The 17143-nt window shown below is 41.4% G+C and overlaps 2 protein-coding genes across 11 annotated transcripts in view; one reads left to right on the forward strand and one right to left on the reverse strand.

Annotated features, from left to right (window-relative positions):
- The window catches only part of POLL (DNA polymerase lambda), a 125842-nt gene that overhangs the window by 80131 nt on the left and 28568 nt on the right, over positions 1-17143 (forward strand). The window contains exon 11 of one of the 2 annotated variants that reach the window (XM_082223455.1): positions 16338-17016. The exons of the other annotated variant lie outside the window; for it this stretch is intronic. The gene's annotated coding sequence lies outside the window, so the exon portion shown is untranslated. Of the gene's footprint in view, positions 1-16337; positions 17017-17143 lie in introns of those variants that run through there. 2 annotated transcript variants of the gene reach the window in all.
- The window catches only part of BTRC (beta-transducin repeat containing E3 ubiquitin protein ligase), a 124746-nt gene continuing 113402 nt past the window's right edge, over positions 5800-17143 (reverse strand). For all 9 annotated transcript variants that reach the window (XM_082223447.1, XM_082223445.1, XM_082223443.1 and 6 more), the window contains 4 exons: positions 14043-14153; positions 13128-13206; positions 11677-11870; positions 5800-10919 (listed from right to left, as the gene is read on the reverse strand). In XM_082223447.1, the coding sequence (XP_082079573.1) occupies positions 11709-11870; positions 13128-13206; positions 14043-14153 (352 nt within the window). In that variant the 3' untranslated portion in view covers positions 5800-10919; positions 11677-11708. The remainder of the gene's footprint in view (positions 10920-11676; positions 11871-13127; positions 13207-14042; positions 14154-17143) is intronic.

Here is a 17143-nt window from a genome sequence, read left to right on the forward strand (position 1 = left end):
TGTTGTGCAAGTCTTCCTGATCTACTATCACAACCTGAATTGGGTGGTATGTGCTTGAATCCCACCCCCAAAGAGCAAGGCTTCTCAACATCTTTGTTCCTGTTCCAGTTGGATGGTGTTGAAAGGAAGAGTCTGCTCTCCCAAACCTTTCCCAAAAGTAATAAAAAGTCCCTCCAACCACTAGCATAAATTTTGTGCCTCTCCCTACCCAATCACATTGTCCTTTAAAAAAAAAAGCATGGAGATTTATTTTCTGCATGAAAACACAAGTTGCCTTCTGTTCAAAAAATCATTTCTCCTGGTGTGATTAAATTTGCTCTAAAACCATGTTGGCACACCATGCAGTCACACATCTGGAGAGGTGCCCATGTTTTTTGGGTTCACCCCAGTAACAGTGCAGTGGTAAGAGTCTAAGGGCTGCAACTGACCCCAGCTTAAGCCTATTAGCCTTGAGATAAGGCAAGAAACAGTCTAGGGAAAGGGGTTGACAGAGCCAGTATCTGGCGAACCTCAGATCAAATGGAGAATTTATTGACAAGCATAAAAGCACTTTGAGCGGCAAATCCCAGTGCTTTGGAGAACCAGGAGAATAGTTCTGATATTTAAACCAAATTCCTAGACTCAAAGTTCTTAAGGAACATAGTAAGTCATAGTAAGTCAGACCATTTGGTTCACTTTGCTCAGTATTGTCTGCATCAACTGGCAGTTCTCCAGAATTACAGGTATAGGACATCCCTTATCTGGGATATGGGTGGCACTGTGGTCTAAACCACAGAGCCTAGGGCTTGCCGATCAGAAGGTCGGCGGTTTGAATCCCCACGATGGGGTGAGCTCCCGTTGCTTGGTCCCTGCTCCTCCCAACCTAGCAGTTCGAAAGCACATCAAAGTGCAAGTAGATAAACAGGTACCACTCCAGTGGGAAGGTAAATGGTGTTTCCGTGCACTGCTCTGGTTTGCCAGAACTGCTCTGGTTCGCTTAGTCATGCTGGTCACATGACCCGGAAGCTGTACGCTGGCTCCCTCGGCCAGTAAAGCGAGATGAGCGCCACAACCCCAGAGTCGGCCACAGCTGGACCTAACTGTCAGGGGTACCTTTACCTTTATCTGGAGATGCTGGCAGTTGTTCTCAATGAGCTATGGCACTTCCCCTGTAAATTTTCAGACAATAATCCTAACACATTTACTTGGGAACAGATGTGTCCTATTGAACTCAAGAGGATTTATGACCAAGTAGGCAAGTATAGGGTTACACTGTAAGTGTATGTCTTTTGCACCAGGCACCAGTTGGTAGATCTTAAGGTTTTAGTAAAAAAACACAACAACACCCAGAGTAGATACTGGGACCCTGAATTCTTCCTACCCGTGTACTAGAATAATACAAGTGGCCTTAATTGATATTGGAAAGAATTGAACGTTCTTACACACACACAAAATCACTGGTGACCTCTGGAGTATTTTCTCCTTTTGAAGAGTTCTGTTGATGCTTAGCACAATGCCTGTGCCAACTTCTTAAAGCAGGGGTCAGCAACCTTTTCCAGCCATGGGCCTGTCCACCATCCCTCAGAGTATGTGGGGGGCCGGACTATATTTTTTGGGGGGGAAATGAATGAATTCTTATGCCCCATAAATAACCCAGAGATGCATTTTAAATAAAAGCACACATTCTACTCATGTAAAAACACCAGGCAGACCCCACAAATAACCCAGAGATGCATTTTAAATAAAAGGACACATTCTACTCATGTAAAAACACACTGATTCCCAGACCACCCACGGGCTGGATTGAGAAGGCGATTGTGCCGCATCCGGCCCATGAACCTTAGGTTGCCTACCCCTGTCTTAAAGTCTTGAGTCACTTCACTTTGGGAGCAGTGGGAGATATGGCTGTTATGCAAATATTCATCAATGAGCTATTGTCCTGCCAATATCTAGGCTTTTAAAAGCATATTTCCTACAGGGTGTGTTCAGTATTAGTCTCCAGTATCAGGAGGAGAAATCCAGTTGTGCCACACTGCCCATGTTACATGGAATAAAATTGGTTCTTTCATTGCTTAGCAATGCCCAAGCAGTATTTGTGAAGTGATGAAACAGTGCCAGGGAAAGGTGATTTCTGCTCCTTAGAAATCAGTAATGTCGATTTCAATTCTCTTTGTTTCTCATTTTCCAATCTTACACTCAGTTCTCCACATTTCCACAGCAATTTGCAATTTTAAAAAATCCTCATTGTCTGCATTTTGGTGTGAATTTATCCAATTAAAACATTTTTTATGCCCTTTTGACTAATGCACACTTTTTTGCAGTTTCCTGACACAAGGCAATTTTGTATGTTATTTTCATAAATGTATTCATTTTTTATGCATGCTTACTGCCAATATATACATATTTGTAAAAGTTGGCTGGAAAACTGAATCGCAAAATGCATTTGTGCATTAGTTTGAGAAGGGTGAATTAGTTTCACATTAAAATGCAAACAAAACCAAATTTCTTTCCTTGTTCTTTCCTACTCAGAACAAATACTTCCCTTTTGGAAAATGAGGCAGTAAAGCAGGTGAAGCAGAGACCTTCAGAGTTTGGTAATGAACTGAGTTGGCAAGAGGAGGGCAAGAGCAGCAAAGAGCCGGCCGCAGCTATTCAATTTACGGTCAGAAGTCTTTATTTTTGGGAGAGCTTGTGAGGCTGAGGCAGCCCACAAGGCACAAGACTGAAAACTCTTGGCAGCAAAAGTATCATTTTTTCCTAGACTGGGTGGCCACCCCTTCCCAAGCCTTCACTCTAGCCATGAAAGAACACTTTTGTATTCTTATAAGTTGGTGGATGGAATTTGTTTTGCGGAAACCGGGCATTCTGCCAAGCTTGGATATTTCTTGCTGCCCCAGAAAAAGAATTTGCAGCACTTCTAGCTCTCCCACCTACCTGGTATACCAGCATTTGGGCGAAGATGCACAAGTATCTTGCTTCTCTTCAGTACCACACTAGTAACTGAGTGCTATTCCAGGTTCCAGGATCAATTATCCATAATGCCTTTCAACTCCCAGCTGACATGCTTCTCGCATTGTGGGCCAATTTCAGAAGAGGCACTTCATTTTCAAATTTCAATTTTCCCTGCATGATGACATTACACTCATCTGTGCAATGTTTTTTGAGCAGAACCCAAACTTTTGCATTCTGACATCACATCCACCATTGCTAGTGTGTAACATGAGACCTCAAGCAAGTCTCATAAACCTGTTGTGTCAATGCATTGTCCTGGCTCAAGGGATTCTCAACATTGGATGTGCATCATGATGCAAAAGTACATGAGATGCATGCCCATAGCTTTGTCCAGAGCAGATTTGGAAGGTGGTTGAGAGCAAGGAGACTCAGGACAATTTAAAGACACCCTCTACAATTTTAGTACAACAATGCATGATTAAGGACAGCTCCAATGCATGGGCATCTCATAGCAGGATTGGAAAGAAAGTTGATCAGAATCTAGGGACAATCTCTGGGTGAGCTACTGCAGATCGGCAAATGCTTTCAACTCCCAAAACTTTGTTCACCTCAATGAGACAGCTGAAATGAAGAAAGCTCATCTGGAGTGGATTTTTGTGTGAAATGGCTTGAGGCTCATTTCAGTTCTGGTACTGAAAATGAATCCCTCTGTACAGAAAGCACCAGAAGGCTCCCAGTTTTTAGATTTTAACCATATGCCTTTTGGACCTGGTTCCTGTTGGTAGATCATTGGATTTGGGCAGGGGCAGGAGGGGAAGTAATGCAGCAAGCCTAGTCCTTCCAGCCCAGCATAGTATTTATGTGAAATATACGCTACCTTTCTCATAGCACATTTTATCATTGGAGTTGGGAATCCTAAACAAAGCCACCTTAGGATTTCAGTTTTCTCACTGCTCCTCAAAACAGCATCCTGGGTGGCCGACTGAGTGAAGCAGAGGACCGCAGCAGGTAACTGCCCAGAACATACTACTTGACGTAGTCCAGATTTAGCCACTTCCCTTTCCTCAAGGCAGGGTGCCAAAAGATAAAATGTAGATGCAACCTAGAAAGCCAGTCATGCAAAGGAGAATGTCCACGCTGAGCTGGAAACCTAGTGGAAAGATGTCCTTTGGCGTATTAGGAATAGGAGGTGAAAAGAGGGGAGAGCAACAGGCAGTGCCCTGTGAGGGGCCCAGTAGCCTGAGAACAAAATAGGGACAAACAAACCTTCCAAATACACAAGTTAAAAGTGAAGGCACTAGTAGCAAGCAATACTGTAAAATTTAGAGAAATGGCAGCACATATATACTTCTCTACCAGCCCCTAGCAAGCTAGTAAATAATTTTGAGGGCTAGCAACTTTTATGGTCTGCAATACTGTTTTGAAGGGTTTCCTTAACTGGTGATGCCAGAACCCCCTTTCTTCATTCAGTTTCTTTCAAGTTTAGTATTGTGGTTAATTTGTCCTCAAATGTTTGGAAATGTCTAGAATTTGTTTTGTTAAATTTTTATATTATTTCTTAAATGAAATGCTACTTGGATAGTTTGGGTTTTTTTGCAGTCTAAAACATTTGTTAAATCCAGCAAACAAGCAATCTGTGGAGTTTGATTTCTAATTGGAAAATAACCATTTCCCCCCTCCCTGCCCTTGGTTCACGGTTTTGCTCTGCAACCATAGATTGTATTTTCTCTCCCTGTGAAACGTCACAAAGCGCCACACAATTTACAGGCATTTTGCATAGTTGGACAAGGATGTTATGATACACAGAACAGATTTTACTTAATATAGGCCCTACTGTTTTGAGGGTGCCTCCAAGGTGCCTATGTTTTCCATCTGTTTTTCCACCAGCCTTCCTGAAGGAAAATCATGGAGAAGGTAGTAGGCAGGTCTGTTGGAATATATGGAACAGTGACATCTAGAACATAGTGTGACACACACTAGTCTTATTGAAAATGCAAGGCAGACAAAAGAGAGCAGCAGAAGCCAAGACGAGGCTTGGCTAGCTCAGTCGGTAGAGCATGAAACTCTTAATCTCAAAGTTGTGGGGATAAGGCCCATATTGAGCTAAAGATTCCTGCATTGCAGGGGTTTGGATTAGATGACCCTTGTGGTCCCTTCTGACTCTATAATTCTATGATGTGCGGCCAGGAGTGTGGAGCTCCATCCTTGGTTCTGTCCAAACCATCTAAAGTATTTTGTTTTGTTGGATTCATGTGTAGCATGTTAATTGAATTTTCTCTTTTTTAAACCAAGATTCTGAAAGGCCAGTTTCGTGGACTAAGTGAACTGCTAGGAGAGCAAACTTTCTAATTGTAAAGAAAATCCAGGTCAGGGAAACAATGGACTGGCCTTAAGCACAAATAAAAATACACCTAATGGGAAAAGTTAGCCAGAGGCGAAGGTGGCAAAGCAACATGGTGGGTCCAGTAAGAAGGTAGAATTTGAATTATTCTGTATGTCATCTTCTTTGAACCAAAAACATTTAAATAACTGCATTCTGTGCATCTTCTAAATAAGAGAAGGTCACAGTTTTTCACTCAAATATCTTGCAGGATCCATTTAGGATCCATTTTCCCTTTTTAAATGCACTCCTTTTGCTGTCACACGTTTTGATCAATTTACAGTGCTTTAGATGGAAGATATCATTAATGAATGGAACTCTTATAAAGTACGCTGAGATTTTATGAATAAGCTGCCCCAGTGTGAATGAATGACAGTCAATGCACTTAATGCGATGAGGTTGAAGTTCTGCACTAGTTCATTCATTGACATAGTGCCTGGGAAACAAACATTCATTTAAGATTAAAGAAAACACACACACTCAGCAGGTTCACAGCTTAATCTTATAATTGTATTTAAGTTATCTTCTGAACAGTTAAAATATTTTTTCTTAAAAAAACCACACATTACCATGACCCTAGCTCAAGTGAACATTAGTACGTTAGCTACACATCACCAGAACATAATCACAAAAATTCCAAAGCACTCATTACTTTTAGAATCTAGAGAACAAAGAGAGCAGAGTTACAAATAAAAATAAGAGATCATGTGCTTTCTTTTTAACCTTCTGTGCCCACAGTTATCTGAGCTTCCTGCAGTTGCTAAAGGCATGCACTGGTCTAGTGGGTGTTTGCTTTCAAAAGAGCAGCAAGCTGTTAAGAGAATAAATTATCATAGGAGCCAATTGAATTTTGCCAGATTTTAAACTTGCAACCCCCACACTAACGTGCTGTACAAAAAGATATTAGAATTAGCAATTTATATTGTGAGCATTTCCTCTTGTATGGATCAACAGCTACGTTACTTTTCCCTACTCAACCTAAATTCATAATTTGGAAGTGAATTTTTTTGACCATCTATGACCATTTTAGTCCCAGAGAGATAAGGAGGAAAAAAAGCTCTGCTTTAACCAGCAAAGGCAGCCAATAACATGGAGAAAATAAACATGGAGTATTTAGGAAATGGTCCTCTGTGCCTTTCTGCTAAAGCATCTGCTTTGGGCATCATAGATTGGGCAGCGTGCACAATAATGATTTATGCATATTAGATTCCTGAGAATCCCAGCTTCCCTTTTTAAAAAAGCAAGTTTCTGGCCCTCGTTATAGTGAAAATACATTTGAAATCATGCAAGAACCATTGTGAAATGCTCAGGTCAAAACCTGAAGCTTTAGTTTCTTGAAGCCTACCCTTGCAACCTTGTTTCGCTCACATTCATACAGCTTTTCACAACCCTCTTGCCTGTCTAAACTTTCATTGTCCATTTGCTCTTGTGCAAGTGCCCAAATGCAGAGTTCAGAAGAAAGCATGCAAATCAATACAAATTAAGTGAATTTGGGTGTTTTACTGATTTGCATTGAACAGTGAATTTTAGTTTTTTAATGTACACAAGTAGATCTACAGAACAGACAACTACTTATACTTTCTCCAGAAAAGCTGAGTAGCGCTTTAGGGAAAGCATTTCTGCATCTAGAATGGTGTCTGTAGATCAGTGAATTTGCATGAGCTCTAGAGCCAATTAATAATGGTTTCTTAATGGGGCTAACCGCATAGTTATGTTCCACTGTGAAGGTTATTGTTGATTTGTCAAAGGTCTACATCCTGAGCATACCTTGCATCACTGAAAGGTCACTAATTGTAAATCTCTGTATGATTACTGCCACTTTAGAAGACCTAAATTCGTGTGCTACAGCCCAATTGCATTTTGCAGACCAAAGATATAAAGTATAACTATGCCCATGATATAGGATGCTGCAGTCCTGAAAAGAGCTCTGATTTTAACAAGCAGATTGAGGACTAGTCAATCACAATTCTGAAGGGGAGCCTATAAATAAAGCATGGGCTGCACCCATGTTTTATTCCAGCAGCCATGTTATAAATCAGAAAGATGCAGAGGGTGACTTACAATACAGAAGTGTTGCTTCCAGAGCATGCAGTTCCCAGGATGCAGCATTTAAAACCAAGTGGAAACTGCCCAGGACATGATGGCCTAAAGTGAGAATTATGCTTCACTCTCAGCTGGATATGTGAGATTGATTCCAGAAAAAGGAGATTTACCCAGAAGTGCAGCTTGAGGAAAAATCCAAAAGGCTTCCTTCTTCAGGGAAACCCCTCCCCCCCAACCCCCCTAATTTGACCACTTGATTAAAGGAAGAGGAATGGATTAGGGCACAGCTCAGCATTGTTAAAATGCATCATATATGTAGGCCACTTAGAGACCATATATGTGCCTTGTGCCACCTAGAGTTTCCCCAATTCTTTCTTCCCGAATCCAGAATTTGGAAGGCATGCAAGCTGTATAAGCCTTTGTAACTAAAAACTACTGAATGTTCCTTCTACCCTCCTATATAGAATAGTTCCTTCCTGGTATGAAGCAACAGCAGAAAACAGCACACAAGTAGTCACTTCTTTTGATAACACTGTTAACTCCTAAACATGTCTGAGCATAGCATGGGAGGGAAAAGACCCCCAGGACCAGAAGACCTCATTTGGAGAGGTACCAATCACATGAGTTCAAATTGGCAGATTCATATATGAACCCAGAGAAGGGGGACACACATATGTACCACTCTCCTTTTCTTTTATGAAGTCAAAATAGGTTTGTTTTTTGCTGGCGGCAGCAGGGTCTCTCTCCCATCTTCTAATTTCAGAAGCAAGCATAAAGTCTTAAAATAGTCATCAAAAGGTCCAACTTGTTCAGAAGCCTAATCAGGAACGGTGAAAGTGGCTTAGCGTTGCTGCGGGGGGGGGGGGGGGTTCCTATGCTACGTATTCAGCTGGGTGCCCAGGCTGAGCTTATGTTATTTAAACTACTCAATTGCTCTAGGGTTAGAAATGCACAGTTTTACAGCAAGGTTCTCTCCTATGGCTCAGAGCCAGTTGTGCGCTGCTTTTCCTTCTGTAAATACCTGCCTGTGGAGCTCTCCGCTCCACACCAGTGAAAGGCAAGGCCATTTGTGATTAGCAATTCCAAGTTAGCATTTCATTGCAAAGAAAGATATTAGGGCTCAGCCCCTCTTCAGAAACGTCATTAATATTCCCTTTTCAGCTTTCGCATCAGATCCATTTGGAATTACCCATATCAAATTAACCCTTGAAATGTCCATGTACGGAGATGCTTTAGAGCCTTTCTCTTCCAGTGAAGACCAAAGCCCTCCCCAAATGGTTGGAGATGCAGTAGGCTGAAGGCTGTAAACTTCATGCAACTTGAGTGGGGTAGAAGTTGGAGGGAGCAGGTCTTGCTTTTTGCAGTGGCCTTTCTCCATGCCAAGGCATGGTGGGCCCTCCTTCTATTGGAAAAGCACCATTTCAGCTTCTTCCTTGAAATGACTTAACAGGAAAAAACCTCACTACTTTCCCCTTGGTGACAGGTTTTATACATTAGAATTAATTCTCCAGTACCATGTTTGTTTGTTTTAAAGCCCCGAAGCAGTTAGGTGTGTTTGGGAACAACAGCAGGGAAGAGAAGGGTTATGACAATAAGGAAAGGCTGCACCAGAAATGACATTGTCTCTTATCTGATCTCCAACTCCACATAACAGAAACAACCCCCCTATGTGCTTGACAGAGCCACCGCCAAAGACACTTCCCTACACACACACACACACACACACACACACACACACACACGGGAGAAAATACTGATCTCACAGCTCTGCCAGCGAGCAAGAGAAAATAACCTGTTGATGCTCCAGTTGTAGTGGATCTACAGTCCTGTTCCACACATTGTCAATACTGTACTACAAAGTATAAATGGAATCCGAGTAATAGTGATGAAACAGGGCTGGGGTGACAATGAGCTTTCAAACATAATGAAGAATTAGTATGTGGCAATCTGTCTCTCGTTTTCCATCTTGCTTTGCAATTCAGTGTGCAAGGCAACCTTTTTTCATACTCTGAAGGATAGCACAGTTAAGGAAAGCCTTCTAGCTGCAGCTGTGACTTCCTTTGCCTTTGCTCAAAGAAACACTTAAAAAGAAAAGCAGACTATGCCTTTGGTGCTAATGCAGCCCTGGATGATACGCAGGCTGAGAATCCATGGGTAAGGCAGAGCACTTGCACAAAACTCTCACTTTTGAACCAGAGTAGAGAACTACAGGACAGAACCAGCTGCCCATTTATTCTTAGTTTCCACTGACTTTCTGAGCCCACCGTGGCAAATACCTAACTTCATTGTGGGGAAATTGCTACTCCCAAGTGAATGAAGAGGAGACAGGCCACAGAGGGGACCTGCTTAGCAGCATAAAAGTGAAGCTCTTTCCCCCTAACTTCCAAATTTAAATCTTGGCCAAAGAAGTTAACCCTTCCTTGTAGGAGACAAGCGTTATGCTATTCCCACACAATGATGGGGAGTTATGCAGTACCACAGGCCAGGTTTGCTTTTGGTCTTTTCTGTCCCTAGCTAAGACCCCTCCACTGTTCTCCTCTACTATTATCCCTTCCACCACAAAATGACCTTGCAGCTTACAGACTAAGATGTGGAGTCATCAGAATCTCCCGTTCTTTTAGGAGTTCCCTTCCAACAGAGTATGGCAACAAAGCACAAATGCCAGCCAACGAATAATGACACAATCAGGTTAACAGGAAAAGTCTGAAGTCTTCGCTGAATGCTGAGGGAATAGGGTGGTTGCTACTGTTGATACCATACTCTTCTTCCGGGGGGGGGGCGAGGAGCAGAGGCGCAATAGTGCACCATGTGGGGAGGGAAGGAAGAAGAACATGGAAATATATTCATATACTTTGACAGCAGAAATACTGCCCATCACCAATGCTGTCACCAGTAAGTCTCACCTCTTAAGTAAATTAGACTTTGGCAGAAGAAAGCTTCACCTTTCATTTACTGGCATCCGCCGGATGAAGATTTTAGACAAGTGACTAACTGCAGAGGGCTTAGCTGAAATTATTTAGACTTCATCATTATCTCCCGACTGGTTTCTGGCCACCGGGGCCTTCATTTGGCATCAAGTTGGCCCTCCTTTAAAGTCCAAGGCCCATCTACAAAAAAGTAGATGCGTCCTTATCACAAGTCCCCAAAGGTAGAGGCATCAGCCTGCTGTTCCCCACCTACCAACACATCACGAGGTGATTCTCCCATGGGAACGAATGGTGGCAAGGATTTTTCTGCTTAAGAGCGAAGCAAGAAATTCTGGCAACATGTTAAATATATTTATAGGACATCTGCACTCAGGACAAGAGAGGAGATGGGAGGGAGAAGAGTGTGAAGAGGGGAGGTGTAACACATCAGTCATTCAGGAAAGATAAAAGGAATCTTCTGATATAGCAGCACTTGAGCAGTCAGCTGCGCTGAGAAGACCTTGTCCGAGATCAACCACGCGCTGACTTGGTTCCAGAAGTGTGTCTGAGAGCCTCTCTCTCCAGTTATATCTGTTATGTGGATAATTCTTTTGCCCTGGCATTGACAGGTAATTTAAATATCGCAGCTTAAATGAGTCCTAGGAAAGAAAAGACAAGAACTATTTGTCATCCACATTTTTGCTAGTGAAATTTTATAAACCATCAAAAGATGATTATAGGCAATCTAGATTTTTCAAAATGGATACATCTTTGTTGGGGTGTGTGTGTGAACCCTCAGCCTGTGTATGTGATCTGTTTCCCAAGTTATTGTTAACGTTCAGGTGGTGGTGGCAAGGAGGGAAAACCCAAATTATGTTGGGGAGAGACCGTGACAGCACCTCCACATTGTTTCTGTTGCAGGTGGCAGTAGTGCTGAGAAGTGGCAAGGGGCTGATTGGAGTGCCCAGGAAACTGGATGGAGCACTCTGATGTTTCAAAAGTACGGGTGACGGCTGAGCACTTGAGGAACACAACATTCCTTCCTGTTTCCTGATCACCTGTTTCTGATCCTTGGCTGAGGTAGGAAAACTGCACCTCCCAGGTAGAGTGCTAGAGTAAGAAGTGGTTATTCATTACAAACTTCAGTTTCATTCTCTCCTCAGCTTGTGCTCATTTAAATTAATCCATTCTTGGTCCACTGCAGTTACAAGGCTATTTCTTCCTAACGCTCCTACAGGCAAGGAAGTTCTGAGAAGCCAAAGGACAGAACCACCCTTGTCACCCTCCTTCCCTTTATCTGCAGTGGCTTTCAGTAATACTCTCAGTTAAGGAACCAGCAAAACCTCCATTCACAAATCATGTCTATCCACCATGCAGCCTACCTTCTGCATTAACGTGTTGTTGTTGTTTTTTTACCTGTGCAAGTGTGAGGTACAGTGTAGTGCTATTTATCTGGAGATGTAAGTGTATGTTCTGGAAGGGGAGCGGTTAGATTCTGCTTGGGTAGCTGGATCATTCAGGAAGTCCCAGATGAGGATGGTATCATCATGCGAGCTGCTAACTATTTGAAATTCGTCAAACTGGAGTCGGAAAACTCTGCCGGAGTGCTCCTGGATGGGGAAAGGGAGACAAGTCAAATTCAGAAGCATTAAGGGTTGCTGTGATCTTAGCACTGTATGTTTCTGATTGCAGAAATGTGAGGTTTTAATACAGAAGTATACACCTCCTCCTAAAGAACCAACTGCACAAACAAGCAGTCCTTTCATTACCTAACAAACAAAAAAATCAGGAAAAGGTTTGCACTCATGTTCAACCTCTAAATACCAGAAGCTGGGAATACTTGATGGAGGAGGGCACTTAGAAAAGTTAGTTGTTGCTCCCCCCCCCCCCCCATTTGTGGCCATTCTAGTCCAATCTGGCTGGCCACTGGTGAAAACAGGATGCTGGACTAGACAAATCCTTGTTCTGATCCAACAGAGCATTTCTTACTCTCTTATGTGAAATGAGTATTTATTATGTGGCCTTTCCTCTTATCATCTGGAAATTGAGAATAAAACGGCACACACTATGCTGCATTCATTGCAGAGACAGGTTTAATATTAGATCCTGAGGAGATGCAGCAAAACAGCAAATGTTACATTTCCCCAGTTTGCAAGCACCTAAAACCTGCCTGTTTCTGCTCACCCTTTTGAAGGTAAGAGTATCAGACACAACTTTAATGAGGCAGTGAAATCTTAGGGTTTGTTTACAGTGGTGGTTTAGCCACGAGCAGCAGGATTCACAAGTCAGTCTCAGCTGAAGTGTGAACATAGTCACTCAGGGGTAATGAACACTGACTCCCCCAGCACCTCATTAAGGCTTAATGAATTCTACACCACTTCATATATTTGGTCCTCTAGGATCAGAACAACGAAACAAGGTGGCTGCTTTTTCACTTATCCTCTGGGTCCTATGTTCTCTATAAAGCAGCACAACTGTATATATCAGGCAGAAGGAGTTGAGCTGGCCTATACCGTGTGAATTAGTTTGGAAAAAGCACAACTGCATTGCTACAACAATGGACACATCTGCCACAGAGCAGACAAGCTCAATGCCACCATTAGAGTCTTTGTATTCTGCTTATTCTCCACTTCAAGGTATAGTTTTAAGGCAAGGCAAATTCAAGACAAACCTATATTAGGAGTTCTTTTGCATACGAAGCAAGCATACAAAAAGCAGCATTCTTTAATGGATTAGATTTGGTGGCATGGCTAAGGAGGAGCATATTTTAGTCTAACTCTCATTTGACAATCCAGGTGAAGTTTTATTATGTATTAATATTGGGTAAATATATTCCCTCCCACCCGAGATCAATCGAAAGTTCTTACCACAAGAGTGCGCAGGCAGAGGGTTCCAGCAGGGGCACGAGGGTCCAGGGCAGCTACCAGATCCCACACCTTAATTTTCCTGGTGGCACGAAAAAGAAGAAAGAACCAGAGTTTCATTAAAAAGTAAGTGCAAGCACTACATTATATTTAAAAACTGAGTTATTAATCCATCTCAGCTGATCAATCTATTTCATGGAGAAAAAAATAGATGTGCATCTGTTTTTGCAACTTGGCTTTGCTGTTTTCTCTTGTGTTGGCTGGAGGTAGTATGGTTGATATGAAGATAACAGATCTTAATGGGAAGTGTATGGTTAACATAAAGATAAATTAAAACTAAAGAGGTAACATCAATTATAATGGAAGGAATGATAAACGTTACACTGTATTGTACTGTGATATGACTTCAGTAATAGTAATAACATGTATAATTTGGTGAATCCAAGTAGTGTTTACCTCACCAAGCATGTCTTTTATTTTAGGTCCTGTTAATGGGACTTTTATAAGCAAATTCTATCTTCCACTTATCCAAATGAGGCCAGCAGGAAAGCAAATTTGATTGCTACTATAAGTGGTTGTCTGCAGAACCTGCAATGTATTTTAATATCTCCTCCTTTAAATACTATTAGTATCTGTTCTTCTTGCATTTTATATTTGTAATGCTGAATGGGGAAAATTGATTCTCTCTTTCTTCTGAAAATCCAAATTGCAAACAGGTTACTTGCTCAGTGAAGCACTGGATCTGTCAGAGTGAGGCATTTCTAATTTTCTAGCCTTCAGGGTAACAGTCAGTTTGGGGTGGGTGGGAGAGAGACTCTAGACATCTCTAGTTCATCTCTAAATTTGTAAACTGCTCTGTGATCCTTGGATGAAAGGCAGGATAGAAATTTAATTAATAAATTAATAATAAATTCTCACCCATCATAGGCTCCACTGACTATCCTCTTGGTATCAAAGCGAATACATCTCACCAGCTCTTCATGGCCTTCCAGAACTCGCAAACATGCCCCACATTCAATGTCCCATAACCTAGAAGACAAGGCAAACAATCATTATGCAATTGCCATAGAAAAATGTTTTGGAAATACAAATTGCAAATAGAACCTGCCTATTTATCCAGGAAGGGGAGAACTCTGAAGAATCTCCCAATTTCTTACTAAATTCACATTTTGTATCTAGAAAATTACAAATTTCAATGTGAAACTACTGTTTTCATTTCCAATACTGTACATTTATGAGTAGTAGTGTTATTTCTGAATTACTGCCTGAATGTTGTTTGGGCTACATAAGAGACAACAAATTATAGATAGCATGGAGATAGGGGCCCGTGTCAACTTGAAGAGATAAGATTGCTTGTTGCAGAAAAAATGAAATCCTTCCTGTGACCTGGCTTTGCTATAGAAGAAAATCAGGTGGTTACCAGAAATGTATTTCCTTCACATTGCATCTGAAATATTAGCTTCTTAGAAAAAACCTGCCACTTCTCAACACATCTTGGTAACCTCTGAAAACAGTTTACCAAAATGCACTAAATATGGGTATTTGTTAGGAGACTGTCATGACTGTTTAAAGTATATCATAGTGCCCTAAATGTATGGTATGAATGTGGCATAACTATTACACATGTGCCTCTCTACTGCTGTAACATCTAGCTTAACCCATAGGCAGCTGTTTTTTCCTTCTGATTAAACAGGAAATGCCTCAGTCAATTAAAGCATGTTTCACATTACACTGACAAAGTGGTTGCTAACAGAAGGTGAAAAATGTCCTTGCTTTTCTGTGTGGAAAGAGCACATGATATAGGCAAATTTAAACAGTCTCACCCCCTATCACCTCCAAAAGAAAACTGCACAATAATTTGTGAAGCCATGCTGGGTCCTATGCTTGTTCATCCGAGTTACAATTAAATAGGAATGACAACATCACAATAGGTTTCCCACCTATTGGTTACAGTTGCTATTTGAAATAATCTTACTTCATTCCACAGTGTCGATGCTAAACCTTTTGTGATTACCCACTGACCAAATGGGAATTGCTGCACAGAACACAAAAGACAGTTTGTGCGCAGGTGGTTTACACTCTACACTGAAAATACAGGAGAGGAGGATGGGGGAAACAGCCACCCCAAGCCAGTTTTGAAAACTGAACTTTGGGAACTTGTTGGCCAACTGTGCACCTAACCTGCATTCTGCTGAGATATGTTGCCAACCACTGCAAAAATTCCAGCACAAGGATTTTATTCAGTGTAAGCATAAAAGTAATTGTATTCCTCTTTAAATTTATTACCATATTGACATTTATATTTGTTGGTTATTACTGTGTGTAGTATTTGTGGTTACTTTTCCAAGCTCTGCAGAGTTTAACTATTTCCTGTTTGGATTACTGTCGATGTTTGTGCCTTCCGAATTGCATGCTTTTTAGATTGTCTTTGATGTTGCTATTTCTTATGAAAGCGGTGGATAGTAGAGTGCTGGATCCAAGTTTAAACTCATTTAAACTCAATTTTTTCTCAAAACACGGTTTGTCTTATCTTTTGTTTAGCCATACCATGAAGGCACCCCCAACCCCCCCCCCCCAATGTATGTGTGCCCTGGTTTTTCCCCTCAAGCAAAGCCATGGCGTTATTTGCAAATCTTTTGATCTTTACAAGGCGTTAAACAGAATGCAGCTGTTGAGTGAAGGTGATAATTGGTTAATGGCTTCAACTGTCCCCTTACAATTCCCCATGTCTCTCATTTAAATTGTCTGCTGCAGTACCCTGACTTGTTTGTTTTCATTACTCATGTTATTGCAATTACCTTCAGTAACTAGCTTTCTCTAAAAGCTACACTAGTCAATTACCAGCCTCTTAAGTCCCTTAATGAAATGAATTATTTCTTTGTTTTGTATCTTTATTTGGACACACAGTGATTCCATACATTTGACCTTGGACCCGGAGAATTATGAAGAAAGATGATACCATTAAATTGAGTGAGCTCTGTTGGTCTGATTAAGAGGGATCCTTTACCCATTTTTTAATATCTGCACACTCCCTATACTCCCTGTGTAGCTTTAGGAGTATGGCAACTTTTGTCTTGCTTGAATTGTTGCTGAGGACAATTTAAAAAGCAGGTTGTCAATGCACTGTCCATGTGAGTCGGTGCTCAAACTGCTATGACCAAAGCTTTCGATTAAAAAAGAATGAGGATTGGGCTGACACTTTATTTCTTGCAGGAAAGAAGAGCACATGAACGGAAGAAGCCCTTTAAGCAAGTGCACAAATATTTGCATTGGCAAGATGATTGAACCATGAAGCAGCTCATGGCTATAGAGGGAACTCATCACCATAGTTGACAAAAACAACAACTTGTATAGCTTTAAATGAGTAAGGATGAGGTCCATAGAAGAGTACAGGAAGACAGTACTTCCTACTCAATTCTGACCAATCAATGGCTTTCAATGATATTATTATACTTTGCCCTCTAAAAACTGTCAAATTTCATCCAACGCAAAAATACATAGTTCATTGTATTATGGGATGGATCACTGCTTGGAACATTTCCAACCAAGGGACAGCAAGCAGACTCCATAAGTCCAGGCCACCTGCTACAAATGGTGCCTGAGGCTAAGCACCATGAGAAAAACTTGGTTGGCAAAACCCCAGCACTGTTTGGGGGTTGGATTAAAAACCTCTTGTTGCAAATCCAACTCTTCTAAGCAGAGACACAAACCATAAAGGGGAGCAGCCTTTATAACAGTCCACGCCAGTGCTTTCACATACCACATTTTGAGAAGTTAAACAATTATTACTGTTTGCTGTTAGCTCTTGCAGAATACAAAAATCTAAATAGCAGCTGTGTTAAAAAAGGAGATAAATATTTATGCAAAATAAAACTATATGTAGTACTATTAATGGATTATCTTTGCTCACTGATGATTTGAAAGCTTTAAACTTTGGAAAACTGAGGCAACGACAAAAGCTTTTCCTTCTTACAGAAGCATTTTAGAACACACGTTTTACTCTGTTGTCAGGGCTGTGG

Source organism: Podarcis vaucheri, assembly GCF_965113315.1.
Source record: "Podarcis vaucheri genome assembly, chromosome: 5".
Classification (NCBI taxonomy): Eukaryota; Metazoa; Chordata; class Lepidosauria; order Squamata; family Lacertidae; genus Podarcis; species Podarcis vaucheri.